This window comes from Perna viridis, chromosome 7, assembly GCF_037379345.1.
Source record: "Perna viridis isolate PV_CMFRI_1.1 ecotype Kerala chromosome 7, ASM3737934v1, whole genome shotgun sequence".
Lineage (NCBI taxonomy): Eukaryota > Metazoa > Mollusca > Bivalvia > Mytilida > Mytilidae > Perna > Perna viridis.
Window position 1 is genome coordinate 39,047,044 of NC_142451.1, and position 26,560 is coordinate 39,073,603.

The 26,560-nt window shown below is 33.3% G+C and overlaps 1 protein-coding gene across 2 annotated transcripts in view; it reads left to right on the top strand.

The window, feature by feature from the left end:
• LOC148612633 (contactin-3-like) overlaps window positions 1-26,560 on the top strand; it is a 43,561-nt gene that overhangs the window by 9,651 nt on the left and 7,350 nt on the right. For both annotated transcript variants that reach the window (XM_088594276.1, XM_088594277.1), the window contains exons 3-21: window positions 2,335-2,435; window positions 3,119-3,204; window positions 4,887-5,047; window positions 5,771-5,878; window positions 7,304-7,494; window positions 8,874-9,024; window positions 11,165-11,260; window positions 12,439-12,675; window positions 13,557-13,665; window positions 15,315-15,508; window positions 16,710-16,982; window positions 17,301-17,627; window positions 18,050-18,222; window positions 19,172-19,292; window positions 20,661-20,837; window positions 21,381-21,533; window positions 24,333-24,439; window positions 24,965-25,048; window positions 25,687-25,855. In XM_088594276.1, coding sequence (XP_088450402.1) covers window positions 2,335-2,435; window positions 3,119-3,204; window positions 4,887-5,047; window positions 5,771-5,878; window positions 7,304-7,494; window positions 8,874-9,024; window positions 11,165-11,260; window positions 12,439-12,675; window positions 13,557-13,665; window positions 15,315-15,508; window positions 16,710-16,982; window positions 17,301-17,627; window positions 18,050-18,222; window positions 19,172-19,292; window positions 20,661-20,837; window positions 21,381-21,533; window positions 24,333-24,439; window positions 24,965-25,048; window positions 25,687-25,855 — 3,018 coding nt within the window. The remainder of the gene's footprint in view (window positions 1-2,334; window positions 2,436-3,118; window positions 3,205-4,886; window positions 5,048-5,770; window positions 5,879-7,303; window positions 7,495-8,873; window positions 9,025-11,164; window positions 11,261-12,438; window positions 12,676-13,556; window positions 13,666-15,314; window positions 15,509-16,709; window positions 16,983-17,300; window positions 17,628-18,049; window positions 18,223-19,171; window positions 19,293-20,660; window positions 20,838-21,380; window positions 21,534-24,332; window positions 24,440-24,964; window positions 25,049-25,686; window positions 25,856-26,560) is intronic.

Consider the following 26,560-nt stretch of genomic DNA (forward strand, 5'->3'; position numbering starts at 1 on the left):
GGTTACACAGCCAGGGAATTGTATACGTAAGCAAGAAGTCTGGGTTACACTTCTTGACATAATCCAGGCCATTTTTTCTATCAAACACCGGTTAGTGAGAAAAAGGGTGGGATGGCGTCAATCTACCCAGCGGCAGGCGTTGGTTTCCTTTCTTATTAACTAGTCCAGTGTCCACATGTCTTTCGAAATTCGGTCGTGTGAAACCATTTATACTCTCCCGACTTTTCCTGAAAATACTCTCTGTATCGTCAACGTCTGGTGCTGTTTGAAGCTCTGGGTAGCGCGTTCTGCACCTTGGTTCTGGATCCGGCTTATAATATGTTGGCCTCGAAATATTTTATACCAGATCATGCTGCTTTAAAGTACAAGTGCGAAAATGCAGATATCATTTGCATAGGCGTATCCAAGATATGGTATGATCTATCAGTTTGCAAAATTTATAAAAATAGCGTATTTTTGTGTGTATGCATGCATGAAAATGTATTCATCAAGGTTTTTTGTGGGCCCCTAATGGGCTCTCTTTGGACGAATCTCTGGATCCGCCACTGAATTGTTCCATTTTGGCCATTTTTTTTTTCGTCCTCGAAAAATGTCTGCTAATGACGCATGAAGCTAATAGATTAATATTTAGTCATCAAGTAAATGTCGTGGTAACTCCAATAATTAGTCAACCTAATTAAGAGAGAAATACTGCGCAGTATCCCATGAAGTCTCGACCGAGAACACGCATTTAAAACCATCAGGTGAGGATAATGAATTGTCATATAACCGTCCTTGTGATTCGCGTCAAGGACGTTCAACGCCCACTCATCAACACCAGTTGCTTATATTTTGAATACCTTGGTAATGAGTTAAATCCTTGGTCTCGGCCTCTGTGTCTAAATGCCATGTACAACCTCCTAAATTAAGAACCAATATTATTACAGACGCACATGCATACAATCAAACAGAACAAAAAATCAACTTGCTCAAGTACTACCCGCATCAAACAGTTGAATTTGAAAGTCAAAGGCTATGGAAAAATGTCTCTCTTCTACAGACGAATTGTTCACGTTGTTTCCCAACAATTACTTGTACTGATAATGATTTATTTATTGTTTCCTTCCCCTATCTTGCCTTACCCCGGTATGTGAAGGGCCTGAATTCCTGACGAGGTCGGGATCTATGTTGTAAACAAACATGATTAACTCATCTTCAAAAGAGTTGTCACTTATAAACCAGCTAGGATTATATTAGTTTTCTACCGTGTGTATGTTTTCCTCTTATTGCCAATTTCATTTCAAATTGTCAAAATCAGATTGCAAAAATGTTTTGTGATTTTACTCTATTTAGGGTCATTTAATGTTCATCATTACATTTCAACAAGAATATTGGCTAAATTTCAGCACAAATTTCCCTCTGACTACACAGCACAGTTAAAGTTTGGTCAGTTTTGTATATAATTTTACATAAAATTAATGTAACTTTATCATATCTAGGGCATGCCTTACCATAAAATGTGTCTAGATACAGAGGTTTGTCTAAAATTTTTATAGAAATTGAGCCCATATATATCAAAATGTAATGAACCTAAAATACAAGACAGGAAATTGTTATCACTTGATACCCATGAGGAATGAGGAGTGCTCGATAATAAACACTAGCTAAACACAATTTTACTTTCCTTTGGTGAGTTGGCCAATGAAGGTTTCACACACTGAATTAAAGATTAAATTTACGAAAGTGCCTGTTTAAGTTTGTAATATATGGTATGTTAATAAACAAATATTGCGTAACTTTCACCTTCAAGTCATCTTTGTATGTCACATAAATTGCTGAAATAACACCTACTAAATGATTCTTTCATCTTTTTAACAGACTTCTATTTATAATAGTCTATTTATCTCATTCTTGAGCAGGTTAACCATTTATGGCACTTCCAAAATTTCGAAATTCTCACAGGGTTATTCAAGTGCAACAATGATTTGAAGCATATACATTTTAGCACCCAAAAGGTAGTTGTAGGGTCAGAACTGTACCAGATGCTTATAAAATACTGTTTTTTTTTAAGTTCTTTTCTTGTACCAGTCAAAAATAGGTACAGCTGTCAGAGGCATTTGACCTGTGTTGCATAAACTACTTGGGACAAGGATGGTTCTGATCACCTATTTTTTCCTCTGTTACCATTATTTCTGTCTGATTCAATAGTCTAATGAAAGGTGGTAAGTATTTTTGCAAATTTCTTGGCCCATTTATTGAAGATATAATTTGCAAGTACATAGTGTGTGTTAGGAATTTTAAAATTGTTTTTATGTGCTTGTGTTTTACATTGCATTTAATCCCCCCTATTTTCAGACTGCCCAGAAGGATGGGTCACAGATGTAACTAATAAGAGATGCTATAAGTTTGTTTACTATCCAAAACAACCGTATGTGCTGGCTGCTAAAGATTGTGCGGTAAGTTATTTACTGTAAACAAATTGATTTTGGCTGTTCCTAATTTTCGTTAATTCTGTCAAGAATATTCACGTGTATCAATTTTCATGGTTTTAAAATATTACAAGCGCTATATAGTGTTAAAAATCAGTTTCATGGGTACTATTTTCATGGTTTTCTATTCACTGTGAAAATAGCTAAAATTAGTACACTGCGAAAATTAATACATTTACGATATTACAAGCAAATATTTTGCTGCTTTTTTCTAGTTCACTTAATACACAGACCTATTCAAAATAATTTAGAGAATAACATTTCCATAAAAAAGTTCATTTAATAGAACAAATATGGTAAGTTTTGATAATGTTCTGTATTTACATATTGAACTTAATTCCAAACCTAAACTTGCTGTCGAAAGCCACCGATTAAAAAAATCCATGAAATAAGACACCTTTGCTAACAACTATAGTACAGATACTCAGGAAGCTATTTTCTCTATTTCACGATATCACAGTAGGTATTTCACTAGTATTCATCCTCTAGAAATCGCATTTTTCTCATCCAACTAGTACATCTTGATGTTTTCATCAAATACATTTTTATAAAAATTTCAAGAATGGAGCCAACAATATTGATAGTCCTTTTAAAGCATTTTGCATGTACATGCATCTTTTTTTCATTCTTGTATGTAAAATTATTTTCAGGAGTCTTATGCAACTTTACTGAGTGTAGCTACCTCAACAGAGCACAGTTTTATAAATAACCACCTCATGACCTATGACCCTAACAGGTAAATAATGTTACAGTACCATTTCAAAGATACATGTACTGGTACAAGTATACATGTAATAACCCATAAATTCAGAATGGAATAATTGCTCAGATATTTTTGATATTTTTGTCAGTTGTGCGCTACTATTCTGATTGAAAATTACCCTTTCATGCGCGTCTGCACTACAAGAGGTCAACTGTTACTCCTCAAGTTACAGTTGGATTACCGGGAAGTTTGATGAAATAAGATATACTGGTTAAAAATTTTTTCTCATGTAATTATAGTGAATTTTGTTTTAAATGTCTGATATGATTTTTTTTTAAATTTTTCACAAACACATTTTTTTATACTCTATGGACTAGGAAGATCTTGTTTTACAAATTAAATTTCAGTCAGTTTAAACTGCTTGTAATTTAAGCAAAAAGATATACCCATAGTCATAACTCAAGTTGACTATCAATAAATGAAATATGAAGCTATAATAGCCAGAGGACAAATTGTTTGAATTTTAAACCTTTTTTAATATTGTTTGGTGAGTTTTATCAGTTTCATCAGCGACATAACATGTCTGTCACATGACAGTTTACACATGTTATATATATAGGTGAATAGATTTTAACAGCCCCTTTGACCTCTTGTATCGTTGATAAATTTATTCACCTGGGTGAAATGAAACTGCAGATTACTATTGAAACTTAAGTATCATTCTTTGTAAAAATCAGGCAATGGATGGCACATTACTTTTCTCGGTTTGCTCTTTTTTGCTTAATATATAATCAGTATACCTATAAAGCTGCCTAAAAGCCTTTTGAATTAATCTATAAGCATCTGTGACGTAGATATTTTTTTACTGCTTATATAGGAAAAATGTGTTGTTAAATTTTCCTACCATTTTTCCATTGTGCATTACAACTAAACTTCACCTATCAATATCTTAAAAAGGGCAAACTTTACAAACACTTTGATGTTTATTTCTGGAGGTTATGAGGGATAAATTCTTGGATAATATAATAAAATCTATATGTTTTTGTTACTTCTTATGCCACACCTTATATAAATTTTGCCTGGTTCTTAGACAGAGAAAGTACTCCATAAACTTTTTAGTAAATTTATAAAGAGCTTATTTAAAATCTGCCATTGAAGTGTACAACAATTTGATTTTTATGTGAAGTGGGGAGGGGGGAATAGGTAATTGTTTGTGGTATCTTGGTGTGAAATCTTGTAGTACTATTTTATGAGATCCATTAGACTTTCTAATGTTGAGTACAAAAAGGAGAGTGGTTGTAACCTTACAAGCCCCATGTGTCTGTTATTGAATGCTTGTACCTCCATAGTACATTAAACAAGTGACTTGGCCAGGCTTTCATAAAAAATCTCAAATTTAGAATTAACTCATATTTTTTTTATTTCAAGTAGTATGAGCCAAGTTTCGCAAAGAATTTAATGTTCATATTTTCCTTCCTGAACTCAAATGTAGACCAATCAAATTACTTGAAATAGAAGATTTGTGGAAAAACCCAAGGATTTGAGGAAAAACTCAATTTGAGTAGGAAAATCATAATTAATTAGAGATTTTTTATGAAATCAAGGCCTGATCGGTAAAAGTGAGTTGTGAATGACTTTGAGGAAAATCTCACAAGAATATTTATGAAACAAGGCCCTTACATAAATATAACTCTGGTCTTATTCTTTTTATTTAGGTTAGAATGGTATACAAGTGGTAAAAAAGAATCCAATAATGAGTACATCTGGGAGGGGGATGGTCTTGTTATCAGAGACATCCGACCTGAAATTAATTTCTGGATGACAGGTTATCAGTATGTTCCTGAGGATAGGATAATTTATAAATATGATTATAGTTGTAAGTATAACAAATTTATCTTGGTACAATTTCACCAAGAAAGAAGTCTGATAATCAACAAAATATGAAGTAAAAGGATGACACAGTACATCTCTGGATAGGATTTCATGAGTATTCTAATTTTGAATTGTTGTTTCATGGACATATACACCTTGCTATAGTTTTTTTTCATTGGTAAAAAGTGTGGATGGTCATATTGTGTGGCAATTTGTAGGAGTTACTACAAGTTACACTAGTATAACCCAGACTCATCTTAAAACAATGACAACACACTATGGAATAGGTGCACTCAGATAGGGTTAGAGTCCTCCGCATTTTTTTAGAAGCACTTGCCAAGTTGCTCATGTGATGTCAAGTTCAGGAAAACCAAAACTGGTAAACTATAACATTGTGAATAGATCTGTTTTTGTGATGGAGATGGCCTTTGTTTTAGGATTCCCCTTTCCTGTCACCTGAAGCAAATGAAATTTGGGTCAGGGAAAATAATTTTTCAACTGCCGGTTTTTCTTTGGAAAGAATTTTTTATAAGATATTTTAAGCTTGGAAAACAGATTTTTTTGATAAATGGAAAGACGAATTTCAAATGGAACTTTCCTGTGACCTTTAAACAGACATGGCTCCAGGAGTGACCTGATGCTGCAATGTGCATTCATAAGTCCTTGATCTGCAACTAGTTTTAAATCTTTGTGTAAGGAAAAGATTTACCTTTTTTTTCCTTTACAGCAAATGATTATAAGTGGTATATTGGTGCCAACACCATGAAAAGGTCTTACATCTGTGAAATTGGGCAGGAGGATGCATATAGGGTATTAATACAGAGAAGAGATTTCAGTAAGTATGTTTAGTTCAAATTGTGACAGGATTGCCTGTCCGCATGGTAATTGGTAGTAGATTTAGATAGGCAATACAGACTTTGCTAATGGATTAAAACAAAGTTGGTTTATGGAGGAGTCTAGCATTCAATCCTTGGTGACAAATGTATTATTTTGTGAGATTAATAAGCTCGCCCTTCACAAAGAATTTTTCTAATTTTGATTGACTATATGTTATGGTTAGAAACACATACCCATTAATCTCTGGAACAGTTCATTTGGGTGATTCTCATTCATTGACACCGTCTTATGTGGGAGATTTTATATAGAAGCAAATTTTTAAATTTTTTATATAAAAATTCAATTAATTTAGTATGTTGAACAGAAATGTATTAATTTTAACCAAAAAACAATCCACAAATTTTTGTGTGGGAGATTCTAAATTTCCATTCATTTAGTGGGAGTTTCCCCTCTCATGTGAGAGAGTTTACAGGTATAGAAATGGTTAATGAATGTAATCAATAAGTTTAGCATAAGAAAGCAGTAAAAGTGTCTTTATTGAGTTAAAGTTATGTACATTGTAATATTTTTAAAATTTGAAGTGACGAAGCATGCAAGTACAAAGCTCAGTTAGATTCAGGCAAAATTGAGTCAAATAAAGTATACATGTTATAAAACCTCTGATCTGACCATATTCTTTCACTCAGGTAAGTCTTTTCTTTTGAAAATACCAGTATAATATTTTATATCAGCATCGTCTTTTTTTTTTAAATATTAGAAAAGTGGGATTTTTTTGTTATTTGTCTTTGAAATGTTCATTTACAGTGCTTTTCAGTGAAATTATTTCTCAGTTTACCAAAATGTTATAGAAAATCTTGTGTTTATAAATTGGTTCTATTGGTACCAATAGTAAAATTATAATGTGGTTGGTTATTTCATTCCATGTTTCACTCCGTCCCATGAATCACATTTTGCATGATTCTTAGAAGGAGTTCTACTCCACAGATTTTGTATCTAATATAACGAGAATGAAAATGGTGAATATGTCAAAGAGACAACACACCAACTGGGATGAAAAATGTCAGCTCAAGGCCACCTATAGGTCTTCAGTGATTGAAACCCCCACACCACAGGGCAGGCTGCAGCTACCAGTAGATCCAAAACAACATTATACACAGCTACAGCAAAATATTTGCTCCTTTATGCTGCAGCAACATAAAAGTAAACTAAAATTGAAATCAAAACAATACATACTGTGGCCAGAAATTCCTGACTTAGGACAGGCGAAAAAAAATGCAGCAGGGTTAAAGTAATTTTGTGTTTATCACAACCTTCTCCCTTTTAAAATCTGGCCACTATGGAAAAAATATTAGACAATATAACATGTAACATACATAATTGATACAAACCTTTCATTATCTGCCGATTTTCTTTAATTTTACAGCATTTGGAACTCCTTATTTGAATGAAGATGAAGTTGCTATTGGACCAACATTTGATCCAGATGGGGTACCAGAAAATATTTGGTATTTGTCAACCACAACAGCTCTATATTTGGAATGCTTAGCTGTAGGAAACCCACAGCCTTCTTATAAATGGCTACGTGGAAGTACAGAAAGTTCTATAAATGAACAGGTAAACAAATAACTGTGTAAATTATGCTGCCCCTGATTATTGTTTAAGCACAATTGTTGTTGGGTAGCACTTTGTGTGTTATTTTGGCATAAGAAGAAGATTTTGTGGGTGGGATGAGAATCATTATTTCCACATTTTTCTAGGCTTATATTTTTATTTACAATAACTGTCAGCCCCGTCCCTTCTCCAGATATCCCATTAAGGTCAAACCATGAATTTGAGAACCCTCAAAAGTATGTCTTCTAAATTTAAACCAAGTAGTATTTAGGGCAGGGTATGTTACATTATAGATGCTAAATGAGGGGACTTATCAATAACACACAACAATAGCAGTCGAATAATAGCCAAATACAAGAGGGCACCACCTAGTCTTCAAAACAGAGTATGACAAGAACTAAATGGAACCTACCATTGATGGTTGACAGTGAACCCTTACTTAAATACCTACTGATTCATACAAAAACAACTAACATTTGTCAAATTTTTTAAAAAGAGAAAACACAACAAAACAAAGGGGAAGACAATCTGAGGACAAGTTATAGACCTAGAACAGATATAAAATACATAGAAGCTCTACACATATCATGAAATCTTTGTTACAATCTTGTTTGTCAAATTTCTTGATGTGAATGTTGAAGATTCTATTTGGAGAAAATCAATGAACCCTTCAACAACAAAAGGGCTCTGAAAACCTTGTTGAGCTCAGCCTCTTATAACACTCTTGGACCCGCTGCAACACTTTTTAAACCATGAGACCTGTCTAATCTAAACTTTGAATCAACTAGATACCTGTAAAAATTAGATTCTGTTTTTTTTTTTTTTTTTTTTTTTTTTCTTGCATTCTGAACCTGTCTTTTGGGAGTTAAACCTAGAGTAAGGGGTATAACTCTTGAAATCAGTGATATGTTTGTATCATATAAAATTTCACCAAAGCCTATCAAGCTTTCATTTAAAACAAAATGAAATCAGTCCAAGTTACTTTGATGCTTACACGAGATTGATGTAAAGTGCTGAATACAAACGTTCCAAGGATTTGTAAGAGTTGTATCCCTTATATTGATCTACCTCCTTTGGCGATCAAATACTGTAAAGTTGATTATTTTCACAGGGTGCTTATTTTGGCAGATAATTTGCCAGGTTGAAAAAATCAAAATAAATTTCGCTAAATATTTACTCCAGACTGAAGAACTTAGTGCACCATTTTCATTTGTTCATGTACTTTTTTTGCCTTATAATTATGAAATTTTACACCCGCCAAAATAACCCACCATATGGTATTTTGATGTGAAATGGGTTCAGTTTGGAACTGTTTCACTATCTTATATACTACTGGGTATTTTAATTTTTTCTATACCTTACAACCTTGTTTACCTTTGTAGATTGACAGTACCACTAATGGAAAATACACAGTAACCAATGGGAAGCTTACAATAACTAATCCTGACGCTAGTGATTCCAAGTACTACATGTGCCAAGCATCCAATACAGAGGGAACTATAATAAGCAACTTTGCTAGCCTTTCTCTTGGAAGTAAGTTTAGTGTAAGTATTTGTAAGAATCAGGCAAAATGGGAAAAATCAGAAACATGCATGTCAAAATCCCACCGATTTGACAATGTAATATCACTCAAGGATACTTCCTCTATTTGAAAAGACCATTATTTGATCTCTGCTTCACTGGCTTTGCTCAGAATTTTTTTAATTAGAATCTTAGAAAAATGAGGTTTTTGACAGAGTTATCTGCCCTTGAAATGTTCATTTTCAGTGCATTTCAATGAAATTGTAACTCAGTGGTCCAGTATGATATGGCAAATCTTGTTTGTTTACCTTGATTCTGATGGTACAAATAGTCAAATTACACTATCAAAATGATTTTTTTTTCTTTACTTACCATTTTTCACCTACTGCCTGATTCTTACAAGGACTGACACTTAAGTGCTTATGATGTCAAATGGTTAGTTTGGGAGGGTTGGCTACAACTGAATTTTTTATACAACCACAAAGAATTACTGTCATATATTGGTATAGCACTGTTGTTGGCAACATCATCCGTAGACACTTGGTTTTTGTACAATTATTTGAGTATTAGTTGGTCAATTCTGTAAAATTTCACAACAAAGTTCCAAACTACAAAAACATGGTTGATATTGATTTTGGGGGTTATGGCCCCTATCATTTGATATTGCTCAACAATATTGTGTTCAACAATGGTCAGACTTGGATTGATTTTTGGGGTCAAAACTTGAAATTTTCATAAATTAGGGGGTTAAAAAGGGGATTCAGAAACATGTATTTTCCTGATGTCCAGACAATAAATTGACGTTTAGTAAATGAATCTTTTTAAAATTGTATTATCAGAGGCTATACCACAGAAGGAAGATAGGGATTGACTTCGGGGGTTAAGACTTGAACCTTTAGGAATTGGAGAAACAAGCATTTTAATAATGTCTTTATAACAACTTAAGTAAAGTTGAATAGATCTCATATAAATTTTATTACAAGGTGCCGTACCACAGAAGGAAGACTTGGATTAATTTTTGATTTTTTTACTTGAAACAAGTAAGAGAAGCGGGCAACAAAAGGGGCCAAGAGCATTTTGTTTTTGATTTCAGGACAATAACTTGAGTGAAAGGAAAAATGTGATAAGGAAAAGCTCAATGATAAAAGATTTTATATAAGCCCCCATAAAGATCAAATAGTTGTCCCAAGCCATTCATAAAATAAACTCAATTTGAGATTTTTTTTCAAATCCTTATTTACCTCAAATTCAACCAATCAAATAGCTTGAATTTAAAGATTGAGGAAAATCTCAATTTCTGATTTTTTATTAAATGCAGGCCAAATTGGTAGTGCTGAATAGTTTATCATATACCAGTAATAAGCTTCTATCATTCTTACCAATCAGCTTTTCACCAACAATTGCATAATCTAACTAGTTGTAGCATGCTTGCTTAGTGTCCATACCTATTAACCCTCCTACAAAGGTGGAGACCCCCCCGCTGAAAAATTGAGAATCTCTCACATAAAAATGTCAGATTTGTGGTTAAAAGTACTATATTTTCTGTGGAAAGGACAATTGAATTTAGGCTGTCCAGCGGCCCTCAAATTCCTAAGAATTCCTTAGAGGCCCTATATAGAAGCTGATAAGACATGCTACTGGAATGGTGCCATTTTCCAGCTTATATCTGAATAAGTGGAGGTAAAAACAAGCATAGAGTTTACATAACAAAATATATGCATGATAAAAATATCTTGTCCTATCAACTGTCCTATCAAATGTAATTATTTTCGTAATTGTAGAATAAATGAATGATGTATATTGTTGTTACATGTCCTGGTGTATCATAATCAAGCAACTACTTCTTATATTTATGGGATTAGGTCTCTTGTTTTCTGATAAAATATATGAAAAGGTCTGCATTTTTCAAAAACAAAACATGAATAGGGTGGGGTTTCCCCCCTCCCCCCTCCCCCCCCCCCCCACACTCTCGAGTCCAAAGATTAATTCAGATTCAGATTTCAATTTTTTTTTTATTTTAATAAAATAACCAAACATCACTTTTGAAGGAGGAAGCTCAGATGGGAATATGTATGTCTGTTGGATGTTCTTGGTATTTTAACATTTTGTATTTCAGTTTTCCATTTAACTACTGATACTTTTTGTTTTATAGAGTTGGGAGAATTTTCCAATGTAGCAGACGCTCCAGTTACGTCATACGAATATGAAGGAGCTGTCATAGAATGTAGTAAAATCATGTATGAACCATGTAAGTCTGTTTTTTAAGTAGTAGTCGTTGTAAGAATCATGCAAATTCTGTAATATGTGATACACCTTAAAAAAAAAAAATCTACAGATTCTTAGCTTATCTGGCCATAGGCCATGTGAGCTATTGCCATCACTTGGCATCTGTCATTGTCGTGGTTGTTAACAATTTTTCATACATCTTCTCCTCTGAAACTACAAAATGGATTTCAATGAAACTAGTCTTGATTGTTTTTTAGGGTATCATGCACAAAATGACCCTTTTGATTTTTGATTTGTGAAAAAACATGGCTGCCATTAGTAAAAATAGAATGTAGGGGGTCAGACAGCAGTTTTTTACATAAATCTCCAAAACCATTAGGTTTAACCAAGTTTTGACCTGGGAGTTAAAGTGTTCGGCATGATAAGATCTATCTGTGGTCTAATTTAGGTGAAAATCTGTTGACTCATGTTGGAGTTATTGCCCATTTTTGATGTTATTTACTTCATCTCCTCAGAAACTATTGTGCCGAATACAGTATGAGAGTTGATACGATTGTTTCTTAGGATATTCTCACAAAATGACGGTTTAAATTTTTGATCCATGAAAAAACATAACTGCTTTTATAAAAATAAAAATAAAAAATAGAACTTTATTTTGCAAATAACTCAAAAACTGCTGAATTTAGCATAATTCTGATGGAGGGTTTTATTGTTCATCATCAGAAGATGGACCTATGCCAAAATTTTCAAAATGATTTGTTGTTTTTGTTATGAAGTTGCTTTATAGGTCTAAATGATGAAATATATAATTATTTATTCCAGTCTGTCAAAAGGAAAGTCCATATAATCATAAAATGGCAATATCTGGATAAAAAACTGTAAAGTTGGAAAAACACTACAATTATCTTTACTTGTTAGTGTTAACTTTCCAACACCTGTATACATTGACTTTCTAAAAGCATCTGACTTTCAGAACTGCTGCAGTCCTTTGGAAAATTACATGAATCTTGAAATGGCAGGGAAAAGTGTTTGATTTTATGCCCCATTGTAATTTACCTACTTTTTTTAAAACAATTAATGCTTGATTTGATTACTGTCAAAGAATTGCAACAGGCCTGTTAGCAGCAGTTTAGATAATGAACCTAAACAGCTGTGTAAAGCTATATGCTCAGCTACATTTCTAATTCTTATATTTTTCAGCCATTGTTTACAATTGGGAGAGAGATATTGGAAGAATAGAAGATATCTTTGTAGAAAACAATGAATATATTTTCATTTCATCAAATGGCCGCTTGTATTTCTCTGAAGTGAATGATAATGACGCTGGAAAGTACTACTGTAGGGTCTCCTTATCAGGGATATCTCGGACCATCACTGGCTCGGCCCAGCCACCTAGTGCTATCAGTAGACCAATCGTTCTGAATGTTCAGAAACAAGGTATTATTTCACTATTTTTATCATTAGAATTTAACAGATTCGAGTTTTTTCCAGTATGATTTTTTAAATACAGATTTGACCATTGATATTTGTTTGTGCAATTTATATTTACTTCTGATAACATAGATTTCCAATTTTTTCAGTCAGAAAAAGAAAGTTCATGGTCACATTAGACAGGTGGTCTTTATATGCAGGTTAATTTTACATAGAATGCACTATGAAGGGATGTTTTGACCTATGTCTTTTAATGAGGTAGACCTAGGGTAAGGGACACAACAATTAGCTTGAAATCATTGAAACGTTAGTAATCAGCATTTTACATCAATTTCATGTAAGCATCAAAATAACTTAGACTGATTTCATTCTGTTTCAAATGAAAGCTTGATAGGCTTTGTTGAAATTAAATATGATACGAAAATATCGCTGATTTCAAGAGTTATGTCCCTTTCCATATACCCTATGTCTATCTCCGTAAGACAGGTTATTGGTGAATACAGGTGGTCAGTAAGACAAGTTTGATTGTAGTTAACTTCAGAGGAAAAGGTTGGTGTTCCCTCTTGTTTGAATGACCATTTCCTGATAAAATGTCTTGGGTAGTTAACTGGGGACAATTGATATGGAAAATTTCAATATTATTAAGCTAAATCCCTTTGTCATTTGTCCAGCTAAGTACTTAATGATGTTAATTAAGTGATTATCATTTAATCAAGGAAAGAGATAAAGTTAACTATATAAATCCCTGTATTAGACTAAATTATCACTGCATTTTGTGTTTCTGTAGAAATGGTTAATGCTGTATAAAACGATAACTTATGGTTTGGTGAAGTGTAAAATGGAGTCCAAATATCAAAATTTAACATATCTCATGATGTTCATTTCAGCGGCTAAAGCTAATTGGGGTCCTATATTTCAAGATGACTTTATCAACGTGTTTCCAAAAAGTCCTGGCCGAGGGTCTGATGTTAGATTAGAGTGCTTTGCTTATGGAACGTAAGTATTTTGTGTCATGGTTTTTTTCGTTTTTGATTTTGTTTTGTTTTTTTTTTTTCACGGATTGAAATAGTTCTTATTTTAGTTGTAAAAATAGATGAATTTATTTTTTTGATATGTTGATTTTCTTGGTCATTGAAAGAATAATCAAGGGAAACAAGACTCCAGCAGAAATCAAAAGATGTAATCCAGGGACAAAGACGGACATGGAAAACAGACACACACAACAAAGAACATGAAATAATACTTACAAAGTATGAAAAGTTAATGAACAACTCGGACTCCACTAAAAACTTGGAGCATGCACCGGGTGCTGGTAGGGCAAGCATCCTCTGCTTACCAAGTTGCTCATAAAAATTTAAGTTCAAGGTACATGAAAGAGGAAAGGAAACTACTGTGAAACTATTATTCTTCCTGCGAAATTTGGTTCTCATTAAAGAGGAAATTTTCCTTTAGTTTGTATGATCAAATCCTCCAATTCAAGAATAGGTAGTTGTTTCCTAAACCATGAAAATTGGTACCCATAAATAAAAGTACTTTCACAATATGACACATTGAACAAATCAGTTCACATGGTGCAGATGGATACACCGTAACGATCCTCAAGTTCATGATGACAATGATGAAACTTCTATAGAGATGACTTCTAATCTTGTAGCAATAAAACCCTGTTTCGGAATCTAATTGTAAGAAGTCTAGCTCAGTACAAAAAGACTGCATAGTAGCAGCAAGGTCTGGCATAACATATGAGTTGTGATATGAAAATTCTATATGCAGGTGCTGAAGGGATGTTGCCACAGATGAATATACCATATACTCAAAAGGAAGAATAACTCTTAATTTTGGGGGTAATATTTCACAGATTTTTGCAACATGATGCAAATGCCAATATAAAGCGGAACTAATTCATCATTGGGAAAAAAAAACTAATTGGCTATGACATTGTACACAAATTTGGCATCCATCAATCTGTAGTGATCTTGATTGTTGGGGCTGGGGGTGATGTTCTTGACTACTCAGTAATTCAACTTATTTTGTTGATGCTTAATTTTTTGTTTTATGATATTATTAGGGTTCAAGTAAGTACTTAGGTCCTTGGACCCTCAATATCTGATGCAAGACCATTAAAATTTCATTTACTGAGGTCCTGGACCTACCATACTTTTCATTTACTGTCACTGAAGACCTTTCACCTTCTGATGTCCTAACAGACATCCATGGATTCAAACTAGCGCTGGTCCTGGACAGTTAATATCTGATGCAGGACCATTAAAATTTCACTTACATAGGGCCTAGGCCTACCATAATTTCATTTACTCTTATTTAGGAATTTTCACTAGCTTCTGGTGGACCTCTAATTTTGGAATAAAAAAAAGCCCAGGATCATTTACTCTTAAAAGTAAATTTTATCGCCTAATTTAAATTCAGATTTGTGGCTATTTAACTTCACACCTTACAATCACTACCTTGTATTGTTTAATAAAGGGACCAATTTCAAGGGATTTATTTTCATTGTTTTTTGCTAGTTTGTGCAAAAACTTAGCAAAAAAGAAAGACAGATCATGAAAATAAGTGGGTATTCCAGTACAAAATTATATGACTTTCAACATCATTATGGCATATCATGTTCTTCTGATTTTTATTATCAGAGCTACAGGATACAAAGACAATTGGAGTTTTGTGTGGTCCAGAAAAGGTGGTATTCCTAATAAGGTCAAATTTGAGAACTTGAATCGTGTTTTGATTATAAAGAATGCACAGGCTGAAGACGAGGGAATATACACTTGTGAAGTCACCAGGGGGAGTAACAGAGTCAGCAAGCAATACACACTGGTTCTTCAAAGTAAGTTTAAAGGCTAAGGGACACTGAGGTTCTGTCGTAGCCCGGCATGGATTTTATGAATCTTTACATGAGATTTAGTATCATATGTGGATTTGCATGCATGAAAGAAATTAACTTCTTTGAAATAAAAGAAATTAAGATTCTTTGAAATAGTGATAATGTAGCTACAGTTGAACCTCAATTTGTCGAACTTGGATTAGTCAAAATCTCAGATAACTCGAACTAATTACAAAGTCCAGCAAAACTCCCCTTACTCCAATACAATTTTACCTCGGATGACTCGAACTTTGATGAATCGAAACCTTGGATAACTCGAGGTAATTAATCAGTCCCCTCGATAGGACTTCGAGGTTAATTAACCCTGATGTCTCGAAGTCAATTAATTAGTCAGAAAACTGATTGCTTTATTACAAACCATGATCGAAGTGTGTTTTAAGAACAATTAGCGTGGCTTAATTAGTTTGTTGACACTCTTTATGGTTTGATTTATTTATTTAATTAATTTAAAATTGCGCGTGTTGTTAAAAAAAACGAATTACAGATATCGGATATTTTGATATTTTGAAAAATTTTTATAAAAAATATAGATGAATTGAAATGGTATCTGACTATTTAATGAAACATCAAACAGACGATAGTAAGGGTATTTCAATGACTACATTCCTTTCGCTAGTGAATTTGAAATTTTATCGTAATGTTGTAGAGCACATTGTTTGACGATACTCCTGATTGTGAATCAAACAAAGCAGCATGTTATGAACTATGACGTTTTTGATATAGAAAAAATAAAAACGAAATTTCACTAAAACACTCGGTGCCGTTCAGTATTTCTAACATGATAAACAACATACAAAAAATATCTTCCGATATGAAATGCATGACATTATGAAGTACCATGTAAAGTGAAGTACATGTACATGTACAAGCACAACAAATGATGTGACTACAGAAACAATCATGGACCAAACTACTAGTATTTCCGGTTTGTCCTCAACCTTAGATTACTCGAACCTCGGATACCTCGAACATTTTTGCATGGTCCCTTCAACTTCGACTTAACGAGGTTCGACTGTAATTGTTTACATGTTGAGAGTTAAAGTTGAAGAAGGAGCATTCTTTTGTAAACCTGCATACAGTTCTTAGGCTTTACCTTGAAGTACTACCTAGTCAAATCCTTTACATGTATTTATTTTTATTTCAGCCAAGCCATATTTCTTAATGCCACTCCGTGCTCAACATATTGACATTGGTAGCCAACTAACTTGGCAGTGCTTAGCTGATGGTAATCCATCACCATCATACAGCTGGTATCACAATGGTGTTCTCATTTTACCATCTGATACAAAATTTCTCGTTAGGCGAAATATTCTTATTATACAGAGTGCTGATCCTGCACAACACAATGGCATGTATCAGTGTGGTGCTACAAACATCCGTGGACAGATCCTCAGCTCAGCCCAGTTACGAGTTTTATGTAAGTACGAACTCCAATAAAAAAAACCAAGAGGGTGAGTTGATGACGGTGTTCCTTGAACTCCTCTTTTAGAACTTTTTTTTTGAATTGTCATTTAATTATGGAGTTGATAAAAGTTTTGTTGGACTTGATAATGAAACATTAGTGTGATGATGTGAAGAAAAAATAAACGTTTTTATCTATTGTTCTCATATATTTTTTTTTTCATTATACATGTACTTTTTATTATTTTTTTGCCTTACAGATCAAAAGCTATTTCATAATTCAGTTCTTTTCATCAATTTTTCTTGAAATAAAAAAATTTCAATATTTCTTTAGCATTTGCCCCAACATTTACCAAGAATCCCCTACCAGCCGCTTTGTCTGGGGCTGTACGAGGCAACATCACAATTCCTTGCCGCCCAGAAGGTTCACCCAAGCCAACAATAAAATGGAGAAAACGAAGTGCAGGTGGTGCTATTACTGATATATCAGTCACTATAAATTCAGGACAACAACCTACTGATAACACAGCTAAATTTGAGATGACGCTGAACGGAGATCTTATCATACGGGATATAACAAGTAGTGATGCAGGAGATTACATCTGTACCGCTACAAATGACCAAGGGGAAGATAACAGTGCTTGTACCCTTGAGGTACAAGGTGGGTTTCAGTATAAAAATGTTTACAGAATTAAAAAACAACAAAAAAATACAACAACCATGCAAATAGTGCAAGTATTGATATCCTATACACTTGTTTCATGGAGTAACCTCTCATCAGCAGCATAAGACCAGATACGTGGGAAGATCTACTTGTAAATCCAAAAAATTAATTGTATATAAGAAATATTCAAAACAAAAACTATCGAAGCCATGTCCATTACCTAGAGTTTTTTCCATGAGGTTCAAACTAGCACAAAAAATATTACCCACAAAATTATGGAAGTCTACTTATTTTTTCAAAGAAAAATATTGATACCTGTGAATATGTTCAATTTAATAAATCCACAAAATGAATGGATTTACATTATGTTATGTTTTTGGCATGCAAGTGTAACATGGTTTGCACATTTTTTTTTTCAGCTGGAACATCATTATCTAATAAACCTCAAGTCCTATATGACACTTATTATCAGAATGATACGCTATTTATACGATGTGAAGCCACATACGACAAAGACCTCGACCTTATCTACGACTGGAAGTTCAATGGAAAGAGGATTGACATTGAAAAGGAGTCATATTTCTATAAACAGGTAAATAATTTAGTAGGGTATGCCAGAGTTTCAGTGATGTCCTATATGTGTATGCATCTGGAAAAATATATTTATATTTATATTTTGTTTGTATGTAGTTCTTTTTCATCTTTTAAACGTGGCTATTGTTCACTTATATATTATTCTAAATTTACACTTAATTTGAGCCACTTCACAGTATATTTTATTTTTAATTTTTTATGGATTGGATAATTTTATAAAAGAAATATAACTACATTTGTATCATTAAATATCTAAACTGTTATTTAATAGTAATATAACATATAATATAAAATGATTAGTCAGGGGCGGTTTTTTTTTCTTACAGATTTTGGGGAGGAGGAGGGGGGGGGGCGTACACCCAGTACACCAGTCCTTGGATCCGCACCTGCCACGCAAAAAGGAAACAGTTATCATTCCCAATCCATTAAAATTAAACATAAACATTTTGACAGAAAACACCAAAAAATACTGGAGACCAAAATATCCCAATTTACAGTAGTAGAATGTTTATACCTGTGTTTTTATGTCTTTGTCTTCTCTTCAAAGAATTTATGTCTCCTTCAAAGTAGAGAGACCTTTTGATTAAGTTTGGACTATTCATTTCTTCCTGTATAAAAGTTTTTCTGACAAATACCCTTTTTTGTGTCTTTACCGAGGTTCTTAAAACTGTTTGCATCTTGGTTTATTACCTTTAGTCGGCTACCATGGTCTTAATATGACCTTGAATTTGAACTCGAAGAGACCAGTAAGAACATGAAAACTGAGTATTTTTACATTTGGTAAAATAATTTCTGAACAACGATACTTTCAATTTTGATTAGCTATTTCTTTATGGATAACCTAATTGTTTGTTTTGTTTTTTTTTTTTCTGTCCAACAACCATGCATCATTCATTTGATTCTCAAGTTGCTCTCGCTCAAAAGATGACTTTTTTTCATCTTTTCAGTCCTACAATCCTGTTGGTCTGTATATCAAGCCATTACAGTACTACCATGCTGGTACATATGAGTGTACTGCTTTAACTCCACTTAATTCTGTGAGTGCTTCAGGAAGAGTCGTTGTAAAAGGTATGTGACAAAAAGAACATGTTCAGGATTTGTATACAGTGCTCCATGATATACCTCCACCTTTAGGACCATGCTAAATTTAGGCGATATGCGAGATTGGCAATAGATCGTGGAAATATTTACATAGAAACTTCAGTAATTTTGGAAAAATGGACCTTGGAAAAGTGTAGCGATAAGTGAGGGACCACTATTAAAGAGAGGATGATATAACGAGGGTGCACTGTACATGTTATCTATTAGATTTTTTTTAAGACTTTTACTTGAAGCTAGTTAAGTCTTGTACATTAAGTATATGTATTAGAAACTGAACAGATTAGCAGTAAGATTTGCTTGTACATGTATCACAAATTAATGGTTTAGTTTTTCCTGATAGAGGATAATAATTATTATATCATTACATTGGTTACCCTGTATAAATCAAAACCCTGAATATACCTGTCTAAACCAGACCCGAATATACCTGTTTAAACTGAAACTTGAATAAATCTGTCTAAATCAAACCATGAATACACCTCTCTAAACCGAAACCTGAATATACCTGTCTAAACTGAAACCTGAATAATCTGTCTAAATTGAACCATGAATACACCTCTCTAAACCGAAACCTGAATATACCTGTCTAAACCAGACCCTGAATATACCTGTCTAAACTGAAACCTGAATAAATCTGTCTAAATCGAACCATGAATACACCTCTCTAAACCGAAATCTGAATATACCTCTCTAAACCGAAACCTGAATATACCTGTCTAAACCAGACCCTGAATATACCTGTCTAAACTGAAACCTGAATAAATCTGTCTAAATCGAACCATGCATACACCTCTCTAAACCGAAACCTGAATATACCTGTCTAAACCAGACCCTGAACATACCTATCTACCCGTAGTTTGTGTTTGACAGTTACATTTTGTTCTCTTTGTGAAAGAGTTTGAACAGTATTGATTTCAGTTCTTTGATGTAACAGGTACTCAATGACCATTGATACAAATATGTAAACATGATCATGAAACTAGAAATTATAGCCAACATGCTTTTACCATATATGTTTTTGATTGCATTGAATGATACGACTCTTACACAAAGCGATGTTTCTATTCAAAATTGTGGAAACCATGATTAGAAGTCAAAAGACTTGGTAATATGAGTATATTTTCGCTGGTACTAATTTTCATGTTCTTGGACAACCGCAAAAATAGCAAAAGTTAGTACACCACGAAAATTAATATGTTTACAGTATTATGGAATTTGCATGATTCTTACAAAGACTGCTTCTTTAAAAAATTATCATTAACCCTGAAGGGGCACAGTTTGGACTGGTTTCACTGTAAAAACATCATTAACCCTGATATTTGCACTTATTTTCAGGAGTTCCTGAGGCACCCTCAGGGATTTATGCTGATAGTGGGAGAATAACCACTAACAGTCTTATATTATTTTGGACAGTCGGAGATAAACGAGGAAATGCAATATTAGAATACGAAATTATGTCTAATGTTGATACAGAGCCTGGAGAATGGTACCCTGCCACTAAAGGTTTTGAAAGTAAGTGAATTTAAAGAAGAGTGCAAGTAAATACAAAAATACCAATCATATAACTATCGAGTTTCGGTATTCTGTACATATGTTAAATTGTAACCTCTCATAAACAGTATTAAAAATAGAACCAAATACTTATGCAAGTGGTCTTTGTTGATATATTATACAAGCTGTTTATTTTTCGCATTGTTTGTTTAGTTTCTGGATTTTGTTGATATTTAAAAAAAAATAGTTAGGAAGGCATTGAGAACCTAAGACATGTAGCTTTTACTGTTTGTTAATAGAATACTGTGGAACATCTTTTTATCACAATTCCCCAACTTTTCATGGAGTATCAATTTTTCTTGTTTCGATTCAAATTGCCAATGAAAAGTGAGAAAATAAAACTGATGACTGATGCCAATATTATCAGCCTAAAATCTTATACTACAATTTTGACTGATTATGACAAATTACAATTAAATTGTTTTTGAAACATTTTAAAAATATTCTGGTTAATGGTACACAATATTTACCTTATTTACTTCATTGCATTTTGAAATATTTCAGGAGTATTCCATGTAGATACTGCTATACATGATACTGATGTGTCACAAGAGAAACGAACATATCAACTGAGAAATCTACTTCCTGGAAATAACTACGCTTTTAAGATCAGGGCCAAAAATATCAAAGGATGGGGTGAATACAGTTTACCTTCAGGTAATTTCAAATTTTATGTCATAAAAACCTTTTCGGTTTCTGTTGAAGAAATTAGTTATGTTAATATATTTGTTTGAATTCTTTTAGGCCATTTTTTAGTAATGAAAAACATAAAAACTATGCTAGTTTGACTTATTTTGATATACTTACAGCACTCAAATTCGTGTCAAACAACATTTTTGTATGCTTTGGCAAAACCATTTATTGTCAAGTTATTGAAATTCCCATGGGAACCACTTATGCACCACTTATTGCAGACTTCTTTCTGTACTGTTAAGAATTACAATTTATGACTAGAATAAATAAAAGACCCTTCCAACATTTACAACATTTGGTAAAAAAATATACTAACACTTTTAGATATTTGGATGTATTTTGGCTCTAAACAACAATAACTTCAACATTTATACTAAAGATATATATCCTGTAGAACTGTCTTGGAATAAAGCAAATATTGATAATAAAGAATGCCCGTTTCTTGATTTTAGTATTCATATCAACAATGGTAAACTTAATACTAAAATTTAAGACAAAAGGGATAATTTTTCATTCCCTATTGTCAACAATCTGTTTTTATATGGTGTCACCATCATATGATGTGCTTGTAAAGAATCAATATGTGTGGGTATCTCTCACGCTTCTTTTGTTTTACAATACTATTCTACACAAAGCATGGGAAGCTTGATACTCACCTGATAAGTTAACTAAACAATTGAATATAATGCTCATTTGTAAGGGATACATTTACGGTATTGTTGTCAAATTGTTAAGGATTGCATTTTTAGCTCACCTGGCCAAAGGTCATGTGAGCTATTGCCATCACTTGGCGTCCGTCATCGTCTTTAACAGTTATACAAAACTGTTCTCCTCTGAAACTACTTGACTGATTAAAACCAAACTTGGTATGAATGTTCCTTGGGGTATCCTGCATAGAATTTTTGTGGGGATTTATGATTCGTTGAAAAACAAGGCCGCCATTACTAAAAATAGAACATAAGGGTCAGACAGCAGATTTTAGCATATATCTCCAAAATCATTAGGTTAAGCCTAATTTTGACTGAGTTAAAGTGTTCAGCATGATGAGATCTATCTCTGGTCAAATTTTGGTTTTAATATGTCAAGCTATGTTGGAGTTATTGCCCTTTTTCACTGTTTTTTGCTATTTTTAATGTTATTTCTTTCAAAAATCTTCTCCTCTGACACTACTTGACCAATTGAAACCAAACTTGTTATGAATGTTTCTTTGGGTATCCTGCATAGAACTGAAGTGGGGATTTATGATTTGTAGAAAAACATGGCTGCCATTACTAAAAATAGAACATAAGGGTCAGACAGCAGATTTTAGGATATATCTCCCAAACCATTAGCTTTAACTGAATTCTTTCATTAGCAGAAATGATCCTTATTATTAGGAATACAAAAGTCTTCAGAAATAAAAGTGGTCAGATGACTCCTTGTAAGAGTTATTGCCCTTGAAAGGGGAAAATGACTTTTTTTTTAACAGTTTCAGGCAATATCTTGAAAGCTATGATAGATTAAAATGATCCTTACGATAAGCCCTACCGAAGACTTCTTGAGTCAAAATTGTTGGACAACTTCTTGTTAAATTTATTGCCTTTGAAAGGCAAAATTCAACCAGGTGGGCAATTTAGTCTCTTGGGAGCCTCTTGTTTGGTATTAACATTGATTCTTTCATAAGGTCTTTACATAGAAATTAAAACATTATATTGAACAGAGTTTTTGTCATGACATGGTTTGTGTCCTTATTGTATGACTTATGATGTATTGTGATTCTCAACCCTGCATGGGAAGAATTGGGATTGATTTTAACATACGATTGCGACATAACTTTTTGTAGGCTTAAATTGGTCTGGAGCTGGCATGTCAATTAGCTGCTAGAAGTCCTTAATTTCTACATTTGTGTAATTTATATTCAGTTTCTTTATTTCCATTGTAACAAGGGACTCTGACCATTATGAACTAATTTTTATGTGTGTTTAATTGTGTAATGTTTTTTCCAGTGGCCAGATTTTAAATGGGGAGGGTTGTGATCATGTCAAAGTACTTTAACCCCGCCACATTTTTGAACGATAGGGAAAAATCTCTGAAATAAGACAGTGGCATTTGGGGAGAATCTCTGACATGAGACAGTGGCATTGGGGAGAATCTCTGACATGAGACCATGACATTGCGGGAGAATCTATGACATGAGACAGTGACATTGGGGGAGAATCTCTGACATGAGACCATGACATTGGGGGAGAATATCTGACCTGAGACAATGACATTGGGGGAGAATCTCTGACATGAGACAGTGGCAATATGGGAGAATCTCTGACATGAGACAGTGACAATGGGAAGAATCTCCAACATCAGACAGTGACTTTGGGGAGAATCTCTGACATGAGATCATGACATTGGGGAAGAATTTCTGACATGAGAAAGTGACAATGGGGAAGAATCTGTGACATGAGACAGTGACATTGGGGGAGAATCTCTGACATGAGCTGTTTGTAATGAAATTATGAAAATTTACAATACAATAAATACATGTACTGCAGTTACAGACATAATTGTGCTGTCTCATTTTTATTGATAATGCAATGATTCTAATTATGCATAGCCAAATTTTTCAAAATTGCTAATTTGTTCAGCTTAAAGATATTATTCTCTTGTACTTCACCCCTATGATTCACTTTCTGTATGTACATATATATAGACTTAAGATTTTGTCAATTTCCACCTTTTTCTATCTACATAAAATCGGTGATCAATCAATCAGTCAAATTCTTATTCTAGCATACTACCAAACCAGATCAGCTGCTCCAGATCTTGACTATAATCAGATTTCTCTGAATCTCACTGGTGGTGGAGGGAGTGTTGGAGATCTTACTGTCAAATGGCATGTAAGTATTGAACCTTGGAATCTGTTAAGAAATGTATCAGTTTAGAGGCCTTTTTGTCTTAATCAAGAAAACAGTCACAGAAAAAAAAAAAATAAATATAAATATATATAAGGAAGAACTTTTAAAGTTTTTGAGTAATTCCTTGAAAGGTTACATGCAGTCATGAAAAATTATTGACAACTATGGATAGATGCAAAATGGCTTGAGCAACACCAGTGTCATTAGAGTTTAATGGTAATAGAACTGTACTAATTTGTGAACAGAGATAAAAATTAGCAGACGCCCAGTAGCCCACGGCTACTAGATTTTGAGATGGGCTACCAAACTTTCAGGTAAAATTTAGTTGAACATATAGAAAATATTAAATAAAAATATGGTCTGGGCTACCGGCTTGTGTTTCCTAATTTTTATCCCTGTGTAGTTCAATGAAATAATTATTTAAAGATTTTTTATTACTGTTCTTGTCGTGAAATTTAGGGGGCAAATTTTTGCAGTTAATGTACCTCATCTCCTGTGTATTTACAGCCATTGCCAGTTAAGTATCATGGTGGGGCAGGACTTTACTATACTATATTTTGGAAAAGAACAACTACAGATGTTTGGACTGCTGTAAGTATTATAGCACATGAAATGATAATGTTCATGGAATAGAGTTGGTCTTCCCTTGATTGAATGACCATTACAGATAATTGACATGGAGATGTAAATTTTCTATCAAATATAAATTCAAATACCAATGGAATAATAGAAAGTATGTATCTTCATGTTAGTCGTTCAGTTTGCTATATATATCTTAGGTCATTCGTCAATTTATCAAGGGTTATTTATGCCCTGAACATCCTTACTGAAAGTTTTGTGTTTGCCAGAAATGTCTACCACAATATCATAGTGTTAAGTGCATTATTTCGCTTGATTGAGAATTTGCTAAATAAACAAAAATCTTAAGAAGGTAGACCTAGGGTAAGGGACATAACTCTTTAAATCAGTGATATGTTTGTATCATATTCAATTTTACCAAAGCCTATCAAGCTTTCATTTGATACAGAATGAAATCAGTCCAAGTAACTTTGATGCTTACATGAGATTGATGTAAAATGCTGAATACAAACATTCCCCTGATTTGTATGAGTTGTGTCCCTTTCCCTAGGTCTACCTCCTTAAGTCATATTCATATGAAATAAAAAGCATGTATACTGGTATATATTGTAATATTTTTAGAAAATTTAAAACGTACTTTAATTTTTTAGCGAAATTATACTAACACAGATAAAGATATTGGTAAGAAACAGCTTTCATTTGTGACCCTTGTCGGAGAAAAAAATTATTATCTCCCTTATAATGTGATGATTATGCCTGGTAACAACTATGGAAGGGGACAGAACTCTACTCAAAAAGTGATATATTCTGCCATGAACAGTAAGTATTGGTATTGAAATACCTTCTTTTGCTCAGGGGCTAATTAAATTTCATTTATATTCGACAAATGTAATGCTGAATACTACTGTGAAAGTACTTTTGTTCAATGGGTACCTATTTTCGTGTTTTTTAGTGGTAAGGCCAAACCACAAAATTTGGTTCCCAATGAAAAGGAGAATCCCATTGATGTATATACTAAAAAACCTTAAAACCACAAATTCAGTAATCCAAGAACTAGTGTTTCTTTCTTAATCCACGAAAATTGGTATTCATGAAATAAAATACTTTCACAGTATTTCCTTTTTGCTGATAATTTACTTCATTTAAGGAGGTAGACGTAGGGTAAGGAACACAACTGCTACAAATCATTGTAACATTTGTATTCACAACTTTACATCAATCTTATGTAAACATCAAAGTAACTTGGACTGATTTCATTCTGTTTCGAAACAAAGCTTGAAAGTCTTTGGTGAAATTGAATATGATACAAACATATCACTGATTGAAAGTTATTTCCCATACACTAGGTCTACCTCCTTAAATGTTGGTTCATATGTTGAACACATTCATTTATGATGATTTTTGGTGACCTTTGACCTTCAAATTGATTTGGATGAAATTGTAAAATAGAAGATTTAAAGTGGGAATATGTACCGTAACAAAGATTCTGTGAAAGTTCCATTAAGTTTTAATCCGTGGTGTAGG